Raw genomic sequence first — 23,240 nt, forward strand, 5'->3', positions numbered from 1 at the left:
CAAAATAAATGGTGGCTAATATACCATGTTCTTTTTATCGGTCTTGTTTATGTGTCTTTGTCATTTTTATTAAAAAATAAACACTGATTATGATAAAATTATCCATCACCAAAATACAAAATGAAAACAATGGAACTTTTTTATTACACGTGACATTTTTTAATATGTTGGTTCAACAATTTTTTTCTCTCACGCACGTCCTATGTGTCTACACGCATAGGCAAAATTTTGATCAAAATGGTTTATTTACAACGGTATATGTAATTTTCGTGAGGTAATAGGTCGCTCATATAGTTTAGATATCTTTTTGAAAAAGTCGGACAAGTTAAAGGGTGACTTTATATCTTTTCTCAATATATACATACTATACATATTCTGCACATATAATAAGGAGAATTAGCTTTTTAGGTTTGCAATGTTTAAAAAGTTTTATGTTCTTATTTATAAGAGATCTTTATTTTACACATAAAAAATTTAAACAAACATTTTCTTCTTTTCATTCCGTAAGAAATCAAGAAATTTCATTTCATCCTTATAATATACATAATAATATACACAACATCTACAATCAAAGTGTATCGGTAGTTTATAATTCAACAATGTTTAAAAATTAGATAGCTAAGTGCACATTTACTTAAGTCTCCCTATTTCTTATTTCTAAGATCTGTTTGATCATGAGAATTTTTCACTTTTTCAAAAAAAAAAAAATAATTATTTTATGGCAGATACAACTCTAAGTTGATGTTTGGCCATGAGAATTTCAAATAAAATTTGGAGTTTATTTGAAAAAGTGAAAAATAAGAAAAAGTTGCTTCCATTTTTTTCATCTTTCTTTTCTTACAAAAATTTAAAAATAACTTTAATTATATTTATAAACAAACGCAACTCCAATTTCAACTTTAAGTTAAAAAATTTTAATTTTTGGGATCAAACGTCAAAAGTCTTTTTTTTTTTTTTTTTTTGACCTTAAGGGCCTTTTGAGGGGCTCCAGCACGAGTGGATTTGGGCGACAATGGCATCCAACAGAAAATAATGATCCTAAAGAAGGGTAAAACTGGAAACCAAAAATCTAACATTGGCGGGAAAGAGAGCCGTTGCTCTTCTAGACACCAAAAAACTGGCGCCAAATCTAAAATTTCCATTTGCCCCATTGCCCGAAATTGTACGGGCAGCCCACTCTTTTTTTCCTGTCCCCTCACCCCCCACCCCGTCTCCCAAAAAATGAAAAATTTTCATATATAAATATTTAATAAGATTCTTTATGAATCTCCTTACTCTCATAATTTTTCTCTAATAATTGCTTCAGTTTCCTTCTCTAACTTTCCCCTTCATTTTTAGCGGCCTTTTCCCCCCATTTTCCTTCATTCAAAGTCTTCACATTCCACCCCTTTTCCCCACTCTTCCCTTAAAGAGAATTCTGTATCTGAAAATCAAGAAAGACCTTTTTGGTTCTTTCTTCTTCAATCGTTAAAAAAAAAAAATATTGAGAACTTTATTGCACCGGGCTACCCTTGTTTAATCCTCTTTTGTCAAGTCCAAAATTCCTTTGCTTATTGATAAACTTGGAATCTTTACAACAATCAAGATCATTTTTTGGCAATTTAAGGTTGTTAAAAACATGGGATTTTCCAAAAAACATCAAGTGGAAGGGAACAAAGAAGAAAACAAGAAATATGTAATTGCTGGAATTGCAATTCTTGCTCCTTTGAGATCAATTTCGACGAAGCGAAAAGAGGAGGATTCTGAAGATGAAGAAGAATGTTCAACAACGCCGACAGCAAGAGATTCAAGGATACCAGAAAGACTTCCATGTCCACCGGCGCCGATGAAACGCCGGCCAAAATCAACTTGTCATTATAACAGTGTTAGGGAGTTCTTTAATCCACCTGATCTTGAATCAGTATTTATACCTCATGTGGAAAGAGCTAATTTTTAATCCATATGAGTAAAAACAGAAAAAGCTCAGTAGTTCGATGCGTTAAAGCTTCTGCAATGTACGTACGTAGTTCAGAGAAGGCCTGAACCACAAGGGCTTATTATTGACAAAGGGACAAAAAATGGAACAAGAAAGATGGCCCTTTTGCTATTGTTCTGTTTCTTTCTTTCTAGTTTTTTTTTTTAATTGAGTTTAGTAGGTTTTATTAGGGTAGTTTGTTAGGTTCTTAAGTTGATGGTGATAATGTAATATACAAGTTTAGATATGGTTTCTTCAAAATAGCTAATGTAGCTTGTAGTTCTTTTTCTCCAATTAGAACGTGAAAAATCTCAATTTGCTACACTTTGATTTCTACTCTTCTTGTTTCTATGTGTGAACTGGTTCATTTCAAAGTGTGTATGCCTTTCTGTTTTCCTTTTTCCTATACGTAAAACAGGTCAAAAACAATGTATTGCAATTTGCAAGACACTTGCTTTCTACAATTCTTGTTTCTATATGTGAAATGGTTTAGAAAATGTCATCCAATTTGCAAGACTTTTTACTCTGTTTCATTGTTTCTGTTTTGTAAAATTGGATTATGAAATTGCAACCCAATTATAGGGACATTTAACAAAGACCAATTGCTCTCTCTTCCTTTGCTTTTTATATACGACAATAATATATTCAGTGTAATAACGCAAGTAAAGCTTGAGAAGAGTGATGTCTACTCACATGGAATACCTATTTTATGAAAGTAGAGACGTTATTTCCGACAAATATTTAGCTCAAACAAAGCAAACTATATTTTGGTGCTCCTAATTTTTTCTTTTCTTTGGCATGTAATCCCCTCCTAATTTCATAACATTACTTCTTTTTTTTATTTCACCTACTTCATTTTTGGAACTCATTTTTCAAACCTAAACAAGCATATGCACGTGGATTTTAAGAAAAGGGAGGAAAAAAACAAAAGTCGCCGAATACATCTAAAATTAACTAAAGGTAAAATCTTTTTCATGGCTGCACAGTGCACGGACGCTGTCTTCACCAAATTTACTGACCATTCTCAAAAATTGAATCATCTCTTTTATTGCTATGACGTATGACAATTGTAATATCAAAAATATGTTTATAACTTGTAATCTCAAAACAAAAATATGTCATTAAGGTTGTAAATTTGAATAATTTCACATACAAAGGTACTTAATTTTTTTTCTCTTTAAGAAACGATTGAAAAAGGCAAAAAAGAAAAATAGAGTATAGCTTTTCTTGGCTACCAAGTAGAGTACTACTTTCACTAGCATTTCAAAAATAGGCTCTTTAGTCTTTCTATGTGTCCCACTTTAACATGTAATGTCCCTACAATACCTGAAATTTGTATTGGCAAATCCAACCTCTCCTCGTAAAAATGCCTCACTGGTAATTAAAGGACAAACACATACATAATGGAGATGTACTGTAAGAGAATCCTATGTGGGGTAACTATAAAAAATTAACACAATTTGTTTGTTACTCATTTGAAATTAATTCACACCACTTTTATGACTAAGAAAAAAGTTACCTTTATTCGATTATTGAGTAAGTTTCACTTTTATTGTATAGTTTTACAGTAATATATTGTCAAATCAACGTTCTTAAGGAGATGACTTACATGCTAAATCTCCCAATTAAAGTGAGTTAGATACTATTTTCTCTGTGTGCATGACCAGCCAATTAAAGTGATCAAGTAGTTCTCCCAATGTAAGGTGCTCCTTAATTCTACTTAAAATAAAGATAATAAAGAAAGTATCCTAGGGATTAGAGAGGTTTAGCAAAGCAAATTTATAATCTGCAATAGTAACAAAAGTTGGGACCTTACTTTGTCAGATTGACTAAAACATTGTTTAGTTTAGAAGAGTTAATATTGTTTGCATTATTATGAAGCCACCTGCAGTGGAACTGGAAGCAGAATAGTTCTTTTATATTATGAGTTATATTATATACAACAAATTCAGCTAAAGCAATAAAATTGAACCCTGTCGATACATAACTTCTCCCTTGATCACCTAATGACACGGGCGGATTCAGGATTTTTAGTGAGGGGGTTCAGTAGTACATATACGGACTAGTCGAAGGGGTTCAACTTCTATTATTTATATATAAAAAAAAAATTCATGTAAAAATAGTATAATTTTCCGACGAAGGGGGTTCGGATCTGTCTAATGGGGCTACATTTTTTTATGTTATTTTTATGGTAACCGATTTATGGATGAGTGCTTCTTTGGGAGTAATAGGTCTAGCCCTGAACAAATAAAATATTTGTAGTAAATGAATTAAAATTATATTGCACTAATTAATATTAAAAACACTTACCCTGATTAAATCCAATTAAAGAGTGTCAATAGAGTTGAAAGCAGTACGCAGGGCATGACGTTGATGGGTATTCACTGGGAGAAGAAATAAAAATGTAATTTGAGTACTTTAGGATAAGTGTGAATTGTTACCTCGTGGGGAGCACCAGTTGCATGCAGCCAAACACAATCTCTATTGTTGCCCTCTTCTTTAATCTTATCTTAACCAGAAAATAAGATTACTCTAAATTATCCCTTCTCTATAGAAGACGGATTAAGTGAGCAACTTGACATAATATAAAATTTGAAGAAGAAAAACTATAATTGAGTATTTATATTCTAGTTGAAAATGTTATTTGAAGATTGAAATTGTGTTTGAAAGAATAAAAATAAAATTATTTTAAATTTTTTATTCATAGTTTGAAGTGAAAATAATTTTAATAATAATTCTATGATAATTTTTTCACCCAGTTTCCATTTTTAGTGAAGGGTGATTACTGATTGTTATTTAAGTGACTACTCTTTGTCGGGAAAAATCGACTATTTTTTTCGCCCCTTGCGAATCGCTTTCAAACAGAAAATAATAGAGAAATTAAAGAGAATAACAACACATAGATTTAACTTGGAAAACTCCGGAGAAAAAATCACGGGCCTCCCAAAAAGATATTCACTATATGGAAATTATTACACCATACAATACACAATATTTTTCTCACACACCCTCACTTCCTAAAATACTATTCTCAAAGAGATCTCCAAGAGAATTATCTCTAAACCTCTTTAATAGTAAATAAGGAAAAGAATATTTTTATGTGTATCAATAATGAAGGAGGTGAAGGTTTATTTATAACTCTCAACCTCCTCCCAATCAAAGTAAATTTTTGATGTGAAATTTTCTTCTTCAAAACAAACTTCAAAACTCTTATCGTAACATTTAAAATAAAATTTTAAAAAAATGACATTATTCATGACCAAATGGGCACTAAATGTATTTAGACCCTAGTTACGTGTGTTTCTAACTCTCTCCAATAATGAGTACCATTGAATGAGGAATTTTGACTAATGATAAAACTTGAGTTAATTAATCTCATTTTCATATTTTTTGTAGTGTTTGCTCAATCATGACCCGTGTCCGTGTGGGCATACTTGATTTTCTTAGTCAATGAAGGACATATAATTAATTTGCATGTACTCAAATATGTAAACTACAGTACACATACAGGGATTAAGATTCGTATTGATTGGCCAAACATAGTTAAATTTTGAATATTCAACAGTGCTGCAGCTCATGTAGGCAAACGAAACATCCATATTTGATCACCATTATTGGACCTCATCTTTAATTAGTTTCCTTCTTTTGGAGACGAAATTTATTTTGGGTCAAACCGTTAATTTGTACTCCCTCCGTTCATTTTTATGTATTTTTTTTTTATTTTTGACTTGATATATATTTTAAAAATAATAAATAATAAGAGTAATTTTATTATATCACCCGTAAATAGAATATAGTAGATTTAATATTTTAAAAAATGCATTAGATAATTAATAGTATTTTATTGTAAGGATAAAATGGAGAAAAATGGGCAAAATACATTAATTTTTTAAATTGAACAAGTATTATTGAATATCTATTTTTAGTAGAATGGACAAATAAAGATGAACAAAGAAAATATTGGAGTATTGTTAATATGCTCCCTCTAATCCAAAATAAGTAAATTTTTGTCTCAATGCAAACCTATACAGAAAAGAAACTAGAACATAACTATACTTTTTGCCTTTTTAAATATTACCAAATTATTCTTAAAATTTCGAGTACATGATCTAAATAAATCGTCAATGTAAGAAAATGATACAAATATATTATGTAAGTAAAAAATAACATAAATCGATTGATAGCAAGATTTTTGTGCGATATATACTTTAGCACAATTTTTGTACGTTATATACTTATTATGCTTTTACTTTAATAGCATTGATAGCGTTAACTTTGTAGAAAAGTAGATAGAACATTAAAGTTATGCACTATTCATTTTTTTATATAGATAAATTTGTGACCTATAAATTTTATTTAGGAAAAGCTTCATTTATGTTCAAAAAGTAAATAGTTTATAATAAAAATAAGCAAAATTTATTGATTACTTAAACTGACCATTAGTTCATTTTTCCCTTTATTTTCAGTAGTAAGTTTTTTAGAAAAAAGTTGTTGTTGTTGTTTTGTTGCATATTCTTGTTTTAAATTATTATTTTTTTTCAAATTTTTAGTGTACAACCTTTTTTATGTATCAATAATTTTATAAATGGACTTTAAATATGTATATATGATATAAAAATAGTTATATATTGCATATATAATGTCACGATATTGTATAAATAGTTATGTAATATATCGACATTGTATAAATGGTATACAAACGTGTATCAATATTTTATACATAATATATAGACGTGCATCGATATTATATAAATCGGTATGTAATGAAATGACATTGTATGTATGATATATGACTGTATATCGATATTATATAAACAATTATTTATTCCCGCCGTTCAAATTTACCTGTCACACTTATTAAGAAAACAATGATTCAGATTGTGACTTTACTATAATACCCTTATTAATTGATGTTTAATAATAGACACTGAAAAATGAAGAATAAGTAATTAATTCTAAAGGTAAAACATAGAATTTTTTTATTTTTATTTTTGATTGTTCAACAAAGATAAATTAAAAGAGAGTAGATTTTATAAATTGACCAAGTAAAATTGGATTAGTTATTTTTAGTAAGAAAGTCAAATAAAATAACACAAAAAAAAAAGAATTAAATATAATTATTTTGTAATATATTTCTTATAACATTATATTTATTAGATATATAGAAAATTATCAGTTTATTCATTACTCCCTTCATTTCAAAATAATTGAATTGTTGGGGTATGACACATCTCTTAAGAAAAATCTCTTAGGACATAAATTGTAGGTTACTTTTTGTTATTACTCCTTTAATTGTTCTTAAATTGCTCTCTTAGAAAATGTGAAGTACTTAAAAACCTTATTAAATGAAAGGACAAAATTGAAAAAAAATTCAACATGTCTCTTGAAAAATGAATTATTTATTTATTTTAAATATTAAAAAATAACTTAATAATTTATTTATTTTAAAATGATGAGAGTATTTTTTAAAAGATATGGCAAGTCAATAAAATGAGGGAAGGAAATAGTATCCTGTGAAATTGAAGAGGAAGAGGAATCTAATGCAATCGTATGTATACTGGAGGGGAAAGAGTATAGAGGGGTGGAGTGGTTAGTATGGAATTTGTAAATAGTGGACCTTCGAGGAATCCTATGGAATAATCACTTTGCCCAGAAAATTGTGCTCATTTTTACTGCTGCCTTAAAAATTGTAGAGTTAGTACTCCATTACTATTCGTCAAGGTGTAAAATGAAACACTGAACACAAGAGCACTCTTCCCAATTTTCAAAAAGCAAAACAAATTCAATTGTTTGGGGGAATCTTTAAAATACAGTAGAAAAATTTCTGGATTTGCGCCAAACGCCGTCGTGGATCCCTCTTTTATTCTTTTCTCTATAAATAAATCACTCAATTACTTTTTATCATGTTGTATTAATATAAAATATATTATATTCAAATGATGATAAGTTAAATTATTTCTATTATTTATTATTTCTTAATTTATGTATTAAGTCAATAGTAAATAATTATTACTTACTAAATAACGGGAGTACTTAGCTAATCTTTCCCAATTAAGTAAGTACTCGTTTGGTCATGAAAATTATTTTATTTTCTTAAAAAAATTAATCTACTTTAGTGAAAAAAATGAAACAATATGTGTTTGGCTATGAGATTTTCAAATACAATTTGAAATTGTGTTTGGAAAAGTGAAAACAAATAAAATTTATTTTTACTTTTTTCACTCCTACTTCTCTCACCAAATTTAAAAAACAATTCAAATTTATATTCATGGTCAAACACAATTCTAACTCCAACTTCAACTCCAACTCCAATTCCAATTCCAAGTTCAAAAAATTATGATTTTCATGACAAAACACAACCTAAAAAAATTGCCTAATTATGATTAGTTCGCCGGAGCTAAGTGGGTGAAGGCAGATTATGAGGGGGTCCAAGTTAAACTTTGACAAGTGAGCCCCGTAAGAAGAGCTTGTGACCGGATCAGTCCTGGACGCTTAGGGTCTACATACTCTTAGGTCCTTGGAGGATGAGATAAAATTTGAAGCTTATGGCTCGAGATTATAATTTTTTAAAGCTGCTAATTTTAAAAATAAAAAATAAAAAATAAAAAAAAATTGGACATACTCAATTGATTGCGGAGATAAAAATTTGGACCAAAATTATTAAATTATGTTAAACTTGTAATCCGTATTCTAGCTCTGTCCATATAGTGGTCCCGCTTCTCACCAATTCATAAATTATATCCGTGCGGAATTGGATTACTTATTAGGCGTTCGACATTGTGAAAAATAGAAAAAAGTAGTTTTTGTTTTCAAACTGAAAAATTAATATTTGAAAATTGAAATTGTAGTTGATCTATGAAATAAATTAGAGTTATTTTTGAATTTTTGTAAGTCATATAAAGTGAACAGTTTTTTTTGTTGTTTTTGGAATTTCAGAAAATTCTCGAAAAAAGTGAAACAAAATTTTCTCAAAATTTATAACCAAACATATTTTGAAAAGGAACAAATATACCTGAACTATAATAAATGATATGTGTATACCCTCCATCATATTTTTGATACATGTATGCCTCTATTGTTAATGAAATGGTACGTATACGCCCCTCATACTACCCAAAATATGATGAAGAGTATATATGTATCATTTATCATATCGGGGGTATATTTATCCCCTTTTTATTTTAATTTTTTTATCCCATATAATCAATTTAAACCCACTATGCGACCCAATGCATCCACTATCCGACCTACTCCCAATTAAAATTCAAGAGACTCCTATCTAGCAAACACGTTTTTCCCATCACTATAATGATATACTCAAATAATACGATAACAATCACTACTAGCAATTTCAAAAAAAGAAAAATCAGTTACTCATAATATTCCAAAACAACAAATAAATTAAACTCCCTACATTTCATTTTCCCCCGAAATTTCGTCACCACATAGTCATCATCTCCCCGGAAACACCCCACTAGCGAACCATCGCCACACCCCTAGCTCCGACTAAATCTCCACTTCCTCCAACCAATAACACCAACTATCCGCAGCAACCAACCACTACACTTTGATTGGGGTTCACATTTAAGAGGAAAAAAATAGAGGAAGTATCAGATTTGTGACAAAAAATAGAGATTAGATCAAGTTGGTTTTATTGGGTTAGATAGTGAATTTGTGTTAATTATTTGGGATAAAAAAAATTAAAACGAAAAAAGAACAAATATATCCTCGAACTATGATAAATGGTATGTATAAACCCTCTATCATATTTTGGGTACACATATACCCCTATCATTAGTGTGAGGGACGTATACGTACCATTTCATTAACGATAGAGGCATATATGTACCAAAAGTATGATGGAGAATATATAGTACCATTTATCATAGTTTTGGGATACATTTATCCCCTTTTCGAACATATTTTCTGGAGTTCAACTCCCAAAAAAGGTGGAAAATTTATAGCCAAACGTATTCAAAAGTTTAATTGCTACCATTACTACTAATATTAACTTTCCTGCCAGACTATGAATTTGGACTTTTGTCCCGTACAGGCCATTGCTGATTGCTTTTTCGCAAATAAACGATTCCTTCACGTGCATCTTAGAGAATCCAAGGCAAAGAGCCTTACTGCTGCAAATTGAATATATTCCTAGACCATTAGATCATCAGTTAACAGTATGAGAAGCCAAATACTAGTAAATATGGAGAATTATAACCAACTGGCACCACTAAAGATACGAAGACGATGATAGATCCATAAATGTACTCCCAATTCCATTTTGCTAGTATACAAATACAAAAAGTGGAAAATTGCAGTGGATCAACAAGGATATGCTAGTGTATGGACACACAAAACCCAACATGGAAGGTGAACCATACACATGTATATGTATGTGGCACTGTTCCATGTCCAAAGAGACTCAACCCAGTTCCAGAAGTCACCAACTCTTGCATTGTCAAGACCTACTAATGCTCCTTTCCACAAATAATAAGTGACAGGAGGAAAAAACAGAAATATTAATACTAGATTGCAAGCCACCCTAATAAATGACTTCAAGGTTTTAGCTTTAGCATCAATCCTCAAGGGTCTAGCCATTAAACACATAGGGACTAGCATAAGTGCTCCGAGTTCAGCAGTTGCAAAGTTTATGACTGACATTATGCAAAGTCCAGTACATGCAGCAGCAATTGTAACTGATTTCAAAAGAGTCCATTCCATTCCTTGAGTTTGTTTCATGCGTGGAAGAGAAACGGAGGAACCAAGAACCACTTGCAAGACCAAGAGAGTGAACGCTGAAAGGACAATCCAGATCACGAGGTTGATCAGAGGTAGTGAATCTAGTACTAGAGACAGAAAATGTGGAAGTAATGTTACAACGGCACCCCAAAAGTGGACAATAAACACGGTCTTCGCTGCATGAAGCCATCTCCATGATTCAAATGTGATGGCTGGGATATCAGAAGATGACGTGACCTTGTTTTCCGTCCCAGAATTCCTCTGAGTAGAATCAGCGAAAAGAGAAGCTGCAACCATTGGTAGAGGAGCGACAAGCAAGGCAAAGGGTATCATGTAGACTCCAACTGACACAAATTTGTTCGGAGATGTCAAAAGATAAAGAAAAAATGACTGGTGAAACTTCTCAAGCAGATTATTTACAGAAAGGATCACTCCTTCGACCAATCTGCAACAAGATAAGAAAAAATCACTGAGAGTTAAGGTTTATATCCAGAAAGGACTTGCACATTGGATGAAAAAGAAAGTCGTCTGTTTAAAGGAAGAAAAGAAGTCAAGGAACACAAGTAGTAAAAGAATAGACGTCACAAACTCGAGATGAATAAGAGGATTAATAAAGATGACATTCGATCATGCATGAAAGACGAATCCTATTAATCAAATAGAAAAATGTCATTTCCCCTTTTACTTTTTTTTTTTTAACTCTTTTAAACAAAGATTTGAAGAATCGACCACTTCTTATTGGGATCACTACTTTTTATTTTTATTTTGAAAATGGTAACAATCCTTATTAGGATCACAATTGATTGCGTGTATTCAGGAAACCAAGTGAGTTGGGACCACAGCTGGGGATGTGGACGGGTTTAAATTATGGTACTCATGAGCGGTAAGAAATAGAAATGGAGTAAGGACTTTAGTTGACAGGGAACTTAAGGAGCATGTGGTAGAGGTCAGGAGGGTCAATGATAGGATTGTGTCGATTAAGTTAGTCGTGGGAGGGCTTACATTGAACATTATTAGTGCTTATGCGCCCCGCAAGCAGGCTTGGATGTGTACGTGGAGGTTTTGGTTTTGGAGATTGAAATGAAGGAGGAATTGCACTTTTACATTTCACGAGAGCTTTTGAGTTGGTGGTGGCGAATTCGTGTTTCCCTGAGAAGGAGAATCACTTGGTTACCTTTCACAGCATGGTGGCTAGGACTCATATTGATTTCTTTCTTCTTAGGAAGGGTGATGGAGGCCTTTGCAAGGACTGCAAGGTTATTCCGGGCGAGAATCTTACAACTCAACATAAGCTTATGATTATGGATTTGGGATTAAGTTGAAGAGGAAGGAGGTTGGGGTATGGCTGGCTGAGGATCAAATGGGGTAACTTGACTTTTGAGAGTGTAGAGTGTGAGTTATGGGGGAGAAGTTGGTGGCTATGGGGGGCCTGGAGAAGTAGTGAGGATGCGACAGATATGCCGGATAGAACTGCTAGTTGCATAAAGGAAGCGATTAGAGAGGTGTTGGGGGTTTAAAAGGGCAACTCTGGTGATTACTTAGGAGACTGGAGTGGAAGGGTGAAGTCCTACGAAAGGTAGAGGCTAAGAAATCGGTGTAAGCACAACGAAAGGTAGAGGCTAAGAAACCGGTGCAAGTCCAACCAAAAGGTACGCCTATGTTGCTCGGACTCTTCAAAAATGTCATCTAGTGCATGTCGGATACTTCAAAAGTAGTTCATTTTTGAAGGATCTGACTCGGGTGCGGCAACATTTTTTAAGAGTCTGAGCAACTTAGAGGTATGCTAAGAAGACTGAGTACGTGTAGTTGGTGGAGAGCAAGGACGAAAAGGAAAAAAGGGCGAATAAAGAAGTTTATAAAGTGGCGAGAAAGGAGGCCAAGTTGGGGGTTACAATGGCAAAACGGCAGCTTTCGAGCGCTTGTACCAAGAGCTAGGGGACAAAGGTAGTGGTAAGAAGTTGTACAGATTAGCTAAGGCAAGAGAGAGGAAGGCTCAAGCCTGGACCAAGTGAAGTGCATTAAAGATGAGGAAGACGGAATTTTGACAAATGAGTTACTCATTTGATGAAGGAAGTAGGCATACTTCCATACACTCCTGAACGACGAAAAGGACAAGGACATTGTGCTAGGAGAGTTGGAGCACTCTGAGAAGCAGGGGCGGTTGGGTTTTGTGGATCTATACAGGTTGAAGAGCTTAAGTTTGTTATCCGTAGGATGAGTAGAGGAAAAGCAACTGGACTAGACGAGATACCTGTGGAATTCTGGAAGACCATTGGCATAGCAGGCTTGGAATGGTTGATCAGGTTGTTTAATGTTATTTTCAGAACAACGAAGATGCTTGAAACATGGAGTGAAGTACGATGGTTCCATTGTACAAGAACAAAGGTGATATCCAAAACTGAAACTATAGGGGCATCAAGCTTCTGAGTCATACAATGAAAGTGTGGGAGAAGGTGGTGGAGATGAGGTTGAGGAGAAGTGTGTTCATTTCTGAGAACCAGTTTGATTTCATGTCGGGGCGATTTACCACAGAAGTCATCCGTCTTGTGAGGAGACAGGTGGAAAAGTGGAGAGAGGCAAGGAGAGATTTGCATATGGTGTTCAATGATCTAGAGAAGGCATACGATAGAGTCCCTAGGGAAGTTCTTTGGAGATGCTCAGAGGCTAAGGTGTTCCTATAGCTTACACTGGCGCGATTAAGACATGAAAGGGTGAGGATAGTGGGAGGAGACTCTGAGTACTTTCTAGTCATGAATGGGTTGCATCGGGGATCGACTCTTAGCCCGTTTCTTTTCGCACCAGTTATGGATGAACTGACGCGCTATGTACAGGGTGAGATGTCGTGGTATATGTTATTTGTTGATGACATCATGTTGGTTGATGAGACCAGGATCGTAGTTAATAGTAGGCTAGAGGTTGGAGACCAACACTGGAGTCTAAAGGATTTAGGTTAAAAGGACCAAGATAGAATATTTGGAATGTAAGTTTAGTGATTTTGCACCTAAGACCGATATGGAAGTACGACTTGAGTCTCAAGTGATCCCCAAGAGAGATTGTTTCAAGTACCTAGCATCTTTGATTAAAGATAATGGCAAGATCGATGAGGATGTCACGAACCATATTGGTGCGGGATGGGCGAAATAGAGGATAGCTTTTAGGGTCTTGTGTGATAATCAAGTACAACCTACGTTATAAGGTAAGTTCTACAAAGTGGTTGTTAGACCAATTATGTTGTATCGGATGGAGTGTTGGCCGATTAAGAACTCTCGTGTTTAGAAGATCAAAATTGCGGAGATGAGAATGTTAAGGTGGATGTGCGGTCATACTAGGAGAGACGAGATTAGGAATGATAAGATATGGGACAAAGTAGGAATGGCCCCCGTGGTGGAGAAGATGAGGAAGCGAGATTGAGATGGTTTGGGCATGTGAGGAGTAGTGCAGATCTATATTGCTTGGATTCTTCAAAAATGCCAGCAAGTGCGTATTGGATTCTCCAAAAGTAGTATATTTTTGGAGAATCCGACACGAGTGCGGCATTGAAAGTACAAAAAGGAGTATGAGCGGTTGGCAGTGGCGGGCATCAGGAGAGGAAGAGGCAAGCCAAAAAAGTTTTTTTCGGGGGTGGGGGGGGGGGGGGGGGGAGGGGAGTTTAAGCAGGACCTGGTTCATCTTGACCATACCGAGGACATTTTAGATAGTAGAGTTTGGAAGTCACGTATTAGTGTAGAAGGTTAGTTGATAGTTGAGCATTCTCTCGCTTCCCTGTGAGATAGACTCAGTGGTTATTCTTGCAACTCTCGCCTTTTCAATATTATTCGCACTATGCTAGTAGTTCCTTGAGCTTTGATTTCAACTTTCACTAGTGTTTTGTGTGCTGACTATTGCATTATCTCATTTTTGCTATTGTCCTTTCTATTGTTGTTGTGTGGAGCTTTCCATTTCGATTAATTAGTATCTCCCATATGTGTATCTCTCTTTTCAGATTGTTTGGCAGGTACTAGTTAGGTGAGGTCTGCGTGCATTCTACCCTCCCCAAACTTCACTTGTGGGATTACACTGGGATGTTGTTGTTGATCACTATTGACTAAACGCATACTTCTCTTAAGCGTGCATGGATTCAGCCATGAAGCAATAATCCCGTACTACGCATGTTTTTTGTCACTGAGAGGTAGCTTTTAATAACACTGGGAGAGGAAAGGGCATTGAATACTGACCTGCCACCTTGCAAAAGTAATTCATTTGGTCGGTTTTTGTAGTTTGCTAAACGTTTTGATGAGATTTCCATAGTAATGGCATCAACTTGGTAATCTCGAAAAACGCCATGAGGACCTGTGGGAACACCCAGTGCCTAAAATAAAGCAACATTTGCAACATATGATCAGAATTCCAACTTGAACAGAGTAATTTACCTAACATTCAGATGTACAAAGACTGATTTTTCTTACAGAAATGTTTTTTGTGATAGAAATTTCTAGCCTCCAATAGCTAGGATACAATCCAACCACCAACAACCCACAATTCTACTTCTGGGGGGAGGGGGGATGGAATGTTTTGAAAGCATGTACCAGTAAAAGTGTTACCCCTTAGGTGTTAACAAGGAAGTGTCACAGTGAAGTATATACCTGGTTATATAATGAGCAAGCAAGTGTAGCAGTGCCTTCAATATATTCTGCAACAGAAATACCGAAGTTCCACTGCGGATTCAAACTTCTAGCCAGAGTGCCCAGTTTGTGAAACAGTTCAGCCAGACTTCTCAACCACCAAGCGTCAAGCAATGACCCTAATTTCTCAACCTTCACCCGTAATCTCTGCCCATTTACAGCCAAATAGTTCACAACATTGATCAGATCAAGGTTTGGCATCTGTCCATTGGATGCTTCAGCATATAAATTGAGAACATCTCTCTCTGCTTTCTCAGTGCCATCTGTAACCTTTATGACAAGGGCAGCAGCCATTGTGCCAGCACGTAGAAAATCATTGTGTCTCTTTCTTCCTGTTCTTGGACTCGCATTTGATTCAAATAGACTTTTCCCAGAACCATCAAATGATGGTGTGTGATACTCTCTTAGCCATGCAGCAACTGCAGCATATTCCCCGTGCTGTGAATCAGCAGCAAGCCATATGACATCTTTAGCTAACCATGTCACACGAGTGAGCAGGGAGAAAATTGAGTATGCAATACCTAGTGATAAAGCCTCACCCGTGCTGGTCTTTACAGAATTATAAGGGGTCACCAATACAATAGCCTCCTTACCATCACCACGTGGAGCTCTTATAAATCCAACAGTATTGATGCCATATGATGAACAAGTATAATTCTCCTGGACTATTCCTTGATCAGGACCGGAGAAAAAATGCAGGGGGTTAAACTTATTTGCTTGAGGTAGGAACTTATGAAAATTAACTTCACCGCCCAAATCCGTAATATGTTGTGCTACCAATTCTTGAATTCCTCTGCATCCATGAAACAAAGGAATGATTTAGTTATAGAAATATAGTAGAATTAGGCTGTCAAAAGTCAGATAAACAAACAAGGACTTACAAAGGTACTAGTGATCTCAATACAAGTAAGTTGTTTATGTTGGTGAAAAGTTTCCAGATATCAGAGAAGTCATTTAGTGTCTGACTTCCCTATTTTTTTTTGATTGGTAACTTCCCTATTTAAGTTATTGTCTGAAGTTTCTGATTTGCTCCATTATCAAAAAAGGAGAAGAAGAGATAAGAAATGAGGGGTGTAAAAGGTCAGAACCTTAATTGCACAATGCTACTTAGGGCATAAAACATGTAAAGGAAACCACATAGACTCTTGCTATATCTAGCTTTCCCCGGCAACATAGTACAAATAGAAAATGAAGTTCCTTAACATGTCATCATCTTGAAAGAGTACTCCTATATGAGATGATGAGAGTGTATATTTTTCACCGAATTAAGGACATTAGTTTCTTTTCATTAGAAAATCTCAGTCAGCAAGGAGACAATGTTCAATTATCTTTTGTCAACTGGTTTCTTCTAAGGACCTAGTCTACATTAGAAGAAAGCAACATGGACACTTGGAGGAGATATAAGTGGCATAAATAATGCTTGAGGCAAGTACATACATGCTTGAGCTATCGGTTTTGAAATCAAAGCTAACGACCTTGTTCACAAACATTCTAGCCCGTGAAACGTCATCATTCGACAGCATGGGACTAGCAGAACCTGCAAAATGATAGTCCAAACCAAGGTTAAGGGGCAGGCTTTTTGCAGCAGTGAGCCCTAGACTTGGAAGACTTACAAGGTAAACGTAAAACTAGCATTCTTCCTGAGCCACCATCATACTATACTTTAAAGTACGATTGGCCAATACTTTATCAATTTGGGATTATTAATGGTCTAAAACATTTTTTTCCAAATGGAATAAGCCTATCAATCAATCTCTCAACTACTCTCTCCAGTCATTTTCACTTGTCACTCTTCGCTTCATGAGAGTCAATTTGCCTAATCTTCGAAGCTATATTGAATTAGATTATTTCCACATTTTAAATTTAAAATTTAGATGTTCAAAAACCATAAGAAAAAATAATATAAGTTGCAATCCTTCTCATATTAATATAATGAAAAAGACACATCTTAGAATATTGGTCAAAGTTCATACAGTTTGACTTACGAAAAAACAAAAGTAAAAGTGAACGAATATGGTACAAATAAATCCTACATTAGTTGGGGGCGACTATGCAATCCTCTATATTCGTTCTACTCTATTCAAGCCTATTCATTCTAAAACTGAATAGTTAACTTCATCCCAATTGGTAAGCAAACTTCCTTGCATGAACCATGAACGAACACCAAAATTTAAAAAAAAAAAAAAAAAAAAAAAAAAAACACGAACAATTCCGTGTAACTCATCGTGACAATAGCTCAATGCCATAACCGTTAGTGCTGTGATGAAAGAAGTGCAGAAAAACGAAGAATAAGAGGAAGAATTAACCAGGCATGAGGGCATTTTCGGAAATGTAGGTGTTCTTAGCGAGAACAGGCAAAAGCAAGAGAGCAAAAATCCCAGCTGCACAGCAAGCCACACTGAATACATACCAAAATGCAAGATTAATCAACGAATTATTCAAAACCTTTAAAGCCTTCATTCATACACTCAACAAAATGGTGTAATAGAGTTTTAGATGGAGGAAGAGTGAAGAGAGTGAACCTAACGATGAAACTGTGGGAGATAAGGAAGAGACCAAGACGGACGATTGGTCGAGGCTTAGGCTTGGGTGGCTCACCCTCCGACATCGTCTCCATCGGCCTCGATATTATTCTCCTTTTCTCTCTCTCTGCGAATTCGGATCTACACTACTCTCTTTGTTTTCTTCATAGATTCTTCATTCTCTTCAAACGACGTCGGATGAGTACAAGTTCTGAATTGGGATCTGGCGGGTTAATTGGGTTTCGGGTCAGTCAACTTTCAATTCAATACTTTTTGGTCCTTTGCCCTTCCTATTTCTTTTTGCTGCTGCTAATCTTTAATCTTCTTTTTTCTGCCTTTGCCTTTAGGCCTCTTTGGCCATCAATATCCTAATTTTAAAAAACTGAAGTTGATGTTAGATTTGAAGTTGTATTTAGTCGTGAGTATAAATTGAAGTTATTTTTAAAATTTTGTGATAGAAGTAAGAGTAAAATTGTATTTGAAATTCTCATGGCCAAATATTATTATTTTTACTTTTTTTACTAAAATAAAATAATTTTTTGAAAAAAGTAAAAAAAAAAATTCACGGGGAATCGGCTACTAATAGTTTCAACCACTTTCCTATTAGTTTCTTTTAATATTAAAAAAAAATAAAAATTGTAATTTTTAAATTAAGGTTGTGTTAAATATATTAAAATATTTGTTAATTTTATGATTTTAAATATGTTACATGAAAAAATAAAATTAAAGTATTGTCGAAAAAGAAAAAGATAATCCTTTTTGAATGGATTAAAAAAAAAAAGAAAAAAGTACAAAAATATCAAACTTGGGTTAGCAACAAGTTGTTAACTACCTGAAATATCAACTTGTATTTGTATCTATATATATATAAATAGTTGGACATCAAATTTTTCTCTCCACACTTTTGAGATAAATAAGAAACTGAATATCCTAACCACTGTAACTATACGTCCATTTTAAATTAAAGATTTCATTTTTACAAAAGATGTTAATTCATTGGATGCTAATTAAACGGAATACATAACAACTATTAGCTAAATTCAAATTCAAAAAGGTTTTTAGCAGTCAATTTTTTTTCTTTTCACCAGCATCAAAATCAAACATAATTTCATCTCTCAAATTCAAATCATTGCAGAGTTTAATTGTTGATACATGTATGTGAAATATAAGATCTATTTATTAATAAATTTGCAATAGCAACTATTTAAATAGTTGACAAACCGTAATTAAGCTTGAATTCAAGTGTGTTTTGAAATACAGAAGATCATGATTTAAATTTTAGTGATAAATGTTATGTATTTTATTCGTAATTGATTTATATTCTGTATTTGGATGAAATTTTGGCGATTTTAATTTTGTTTTATTATGTTTAAATAAATTAAAATTTGATTGAAATTGAATATATGTATTATGAATGTACTTGTGGCACGTGATTTTTGATCCTCCTCGAATTTTAACTTATTTTTTATATTAAATATTTATATTTGGTCTGATATTATGTTAATTCTTATTTTATTTTTAATTTTTAATAAATTTATAGTTAAAAAAATAATAACTAAATAAAGTTAATTTTGAGATATTTTATTTTATTTCCCTAATTTTAAAAATAATACAAAATTTAAAAAAAAGTATTTTTTCTTATTAAATTTTAAATAAATAAGCTAGTAGTTTTAGTACTATCTTAATTATATTTATTTAAGCCTATTTATAAAATTTTATTGTATGTTCTTAAAATATAAAAGTTAATTAGTCATATTTATATTTATTATTATTTTATTATTTTATTTATTTATTCATTTATTTTATTTATTAGTTATTTTTATTTATTATTATTAATTAAAAAGAGAGAGAAAAAGAGTTTTATTTTTTCAAAATTTAAATTTTTCCTCCCTTATCTGATAATTTTAATTGTTCCCCCCAAAGAATCCCCCTATTAAAAGACTCTTCTACCTTAAAAAAAAAAATGATTTTTTTTTTGCCTACACTGTATCAGAAACATCAGAGAACAGAGAAAAACAGAGAGAAAAAAGTGAGAAAACAAGTGAAGTAAAAAAATAAAGAAAAGAGAGTGAGGATTCAAAATTGAGAATTTTGTTTGAGGATTTCGGTGACGAGTTTGTATTTCTCTTCTACTTTACTCATTACACAGGTTCTTATTTGATTCTATGATATTTATTGTATGGATTTTATTAGAAACCAAAACATGAATGAAGTTGATTAAGTCGTTTCATGTATTATTCAGTATGTGTTATCAATTTAGTATGTGAATCTATTTGTTACTATGTGTTGTATATCCACTCTTTGTGAAAATATGGCAGTGTACTAGTGGCCTTTTGTTTTCCATATATCTATCATTTAGGGATCGTTTGGTAGAGCAATATAAAAATAATGCAAAATATGGTTTGATTTCTAATAAAAATATGATCAATGGGTCAAGACTCGATTGGAGCAATTAAGCTTGATTGATGAAAAAAGATTGACGTTGTCATGGACAACTATACCAGAAGAGAATGTCACGGGCATATAACAAAAAGGTGCGTAATAAATATTTTGAAGTTGGTTAGTTAGTACTAAGATACATCCTCCCTCATCAGGTTGAAGCAAAAGGCATATTTTCTCCTAATTGGCAAGGACCGTTCGTGGTGAAGAAAGTGTTACCAAATGGTATGTTATATCTGACTGATATAGAAGTCAAAATAGAAGAAATGCCGGTCAATGATGATGCAGTTAAGAGATATTATGTATGATATTCATGTACAATTATGTAATGCATGTTTTGTACTTGCATTTTTAAAAGATTGAAATGATGAAGACATTTTGTTCTGCTATGCAAATAATATATCAACCTTTGCTTACCCCTTTTGATTCGATTTTTCTTTGATCACCCTCTTTTGGAATCAATTAAAGTCAAAAGTTTAAAAAAAATGAAAATAATGATGATAAACAAAAATATATAATAATCAAAGTCAAACAAAAGAATTATTTTTCTGAACTACGTTTGACCTATTTCTTGCTATGACAAGATACATAGGCAGCCCTACTCTGGGGTTCGGTCTAATCAAAAGAAAATTCAAGTTACCCAGAATGAAATAAAACTGGGGCAAAAGTTTATTTCTTTAACGAGTTGATTCCAAAAGTTGTATGCTTCACCCAATGTTATGTAAATTTTTGAGCCTCATGCCGCCCTTTCTTTCTAACTCTTTCCAAAAGCCAACTCACAACTAAAGAAAGACCTTCAAAACAATCTTTGAGAATGTCAAGGCTTAACATCTTATGAATGCATGATATTTCATATTTTCAGTGTTATTTTCTTTTAAAAAATAAAAATAAAAATGAGAGAGTCTTATCGTTGAAAACCCGCTTAGGCACCATAAGGCGATAGTGAGTTGTGAGAATAATGAAATGAGAAGAGTCTTGTTGGTGAAAACCCCTATGGGCACCATGAGGCGAATGCAAGTTGAGAAAGAAATGAAAATAAGATATGTTTGTTGGCCAAAAACCCATTGAGGTGTCACTACCCCAAGGAGGATTGTGATCCAGATGGAATAAATTAAAAACTGGCTTGATTTCAAGTTCAATAAGTGAGCAAAAGTTAATAATAATTGGTGATTAGATCAGGTCTTTAATTCAAAATGCATGTCATAATCACCGAAATCGGTTTTCACACCCAGATAAGTTTTTCTTTTTGTTTTGAAGAAAAGATGCCTATTATATTTTTCTTTCTTTTTGTTTTATTTTTAATTTTGATTTTTGCGTCCTTGTTGTCAAATGAAAAATTATTGTCATTTTTTGTGTATTTTTGAGTCAAATTCATGTCAAGTCAAGTGAGAAAGGACTCTAAGTTTGCTACCAACTCCTTTAATGGTACAAATCAAGAAAAAGGGTCGACGCACAAGAGAACATTTCAAAGTAAAGTAAGATACTCAGAATAATTATGATCTGACAGTTTTGGACTCGTATAAAGATAAAAGGTGTATTGAAAGTTGAACTCAGAGGCATCATACATGAGAGATATGATTCAAATTAAGAATTTCAGTTGTCACAATTTGAGGTCAGAAGTACGATGAGTCAACGAATATTTATCAAGAATTTGAAAGGAGTTGAGCATGGCAAGTGCAAGAGCAGTCACCTCAATAGTCGAATGCCGCAAACCAACCACATGTTTTAAAATTCACAATTTTTCTTTGTTTGAAATAGAGAAGGGATGCTGTTTTCATATTAAAGTTTTCAAATAAAAGGATATAATTCCATACTTCTGTCAACGCAAAAAGTATGATTACAGCACACGATGTTAGATCTCGGTTATGGTAAATTTTATTCTTTGTGAGATGTATTTATCAAAGTTATTCCAGTCTCTGATTTATTCTTTCACTATATTTTTCAAAATATTAAGATCTAGTGATATGCACAAATTTTCCCAGTACAAACTGGGGCAAAAAAAGGAAAGGTTTTATGTGTGTTGTATGGAAATTTACTTTCTACTCAGGACTCTCCTAAAGAATGGTACAAGACCTGCGTGAAGAATAAAATTTATTTTTTGCTTAGGACCCTCCTGAAGAATGGGACAGGACCCTCCTTAAAAATGAGAATTTATTTTAGCTCAGGCCCCCCCCCCCCCCCCGAAGAATGGGACAGGACCCTCCTAAAGAATGATAATTTATTTTTTGCTCAGTACCTCCCTGAAGAATGGGACAGGACACGCCTGAAGAATGAAAATTTATTTTTTTTCTCAGGACCCTCCTAAAGAATGGGACAGGACCTCCTAAAGAATGATTTTTTTTTTGTCCAGGACCCTCCTGAAGAATGGGATAAGACCCTCCTTAATAATCGAAATTTATTTATGTCCAGGACCCTCCTAAAGAATGGGACAGGACTCTCCTGAAGAATGAAAATTTATTTTTCATTCAGAACCTTCCTGAAGAATGGAAATTTATTTTATGTTCAGGACCTACCTGGAGAATGAAAATTTATTTTATGTTCAGGACCCGCCTGAAGAATGAGAATTTATTTGTTGCTCGGGACCCTCCTGAAAAATGGAACAGGACCCGCCTGAAGAATGAGCATTTATTTTTTGCTCAGGACCCTCCTGAAGAATGGTACATGACTCTCCTGAAGAATGATTTTTTTTTGTCCAGGACCCTCTTGAAGAATGGGACAAGACCCTCATGAATAATGGAAATTTATTTTTGTTCAGGACCCTCCTGTAGAATGAGAATTTATTTTTTGCTCATGACCCTCCTGAAGAATGGTACATGACCCTCCTGAAGAATGATTTTTTTTGTTCATGACCTTCTTGAAAAATGGGACAAGATCCTCCTGAATAATGGGAATTTATTTTTGTTCAGGACCCTCTTGAAGAATAGG

At 33.4% G+C, this 23,240-nt stretch overlaps 2 protein-coding genes across 2 annotated transcripts; one reads left to right on the forward strand and one right to left on the reverse strand.

Annotated features, from left to right (window-relative positions):
* Positions 1-1,262: 1,262 nt before the first annotated feature.
* Positions 1,263-2,290, forward strand: LOC107861048 (cyclin-dependent protein kinase inhibitor SMR6). The gene has a single exon (XM_016706446.2). The coding sequence runs from the start codon at positions 1,619-1,621 to the stop codon at positions 1,934-1,936; it is 318 nt and encodes a 105-aa protein (XP_016561932.1). The 5' UTR covers positions 1,263-1,618; the 3' UTR covers positions 1,937-2,290.
* A 7,899-nt stretch (positions 2,291-10,189) lies between these two features.
* LOC107858818 (glycosylphosphatidylinositol anchor attachment 1 protein) lies at positions 10,190-18,234 on the reverse strand. Its single transcript, XM_016703607.2, has 6 exons — positions 17,877-18,234; positions 17,661-17,752; positions 16,792-16,891; positions 15,316-16,147; positions 14,908-15,041; positions 10,190-11,138 (listed from the first exon to the last, which is right to left on the reverse strand). The coding sequence occupies exons 1-6, from the start codon at positions 17,969-17,971 to the stop codon at positions 10,277-10,279; spliced, it is 2,115 nt and encodes a 704-aa protein (XP_016559093.1). The 5' UTR covers positions 17,972-18,234; the 3' UTR covers positions 10,190-10,276.
* Positions 18,235-23,240: the final 5,006 nt, after the last annotated feature.

The sequence above is a fragment of the Capsicum annuum genome, chromosome 2 (genome assembly GCF_002878395.1).
Source record: "Capsicum annuum cultivar UCD-10X-F1 chromosome 2, UCD10Xv1.1, whole genome shotgun sequence".
Lineage (NCBI taxonomy): Eukaryota > Viridiplantae > Streptophyta > Magnoliopsida > Solanales > Solanaceae > Capsicum > Capsicum annuum.

What these genes read in the sequence shown, in the direction of transcription:
- LOC107858818 (XM_016703607.2), bottom strand. Translation starts at nt 17,971, where the DNA reads ATGGAGACGATGTCGGAGGGTGAGCCACCCAAGCCTAAGCCTCGACCA. An exon ending in CGAAAATGCCCTCATGCCTG is followed by an intron (nt 16,892 to 17,660) that starts GTTAATTCTTCC and finishes ATCATTTTGCAG; the next exon opens with GTTCTGCTAGTCCCATGCTG. An exon ending in TTACTTTTGCAAGGTGGCAG is followed by an intron (nt 11,139 to 14,907) that starts GTCAGTATTCAA and finishes ATCTTGTTGCAG; the next exon opens with ATTGGTCGAAGGAGTGATCC.
- LOC107861048 (XM_016706446.2), top strand. Translation starts at nt 1,619, where the DNA reads ATGGGATTTTCCAAAAAACATCAAGTGGAAGGGAACAAAGAAGAAAAC.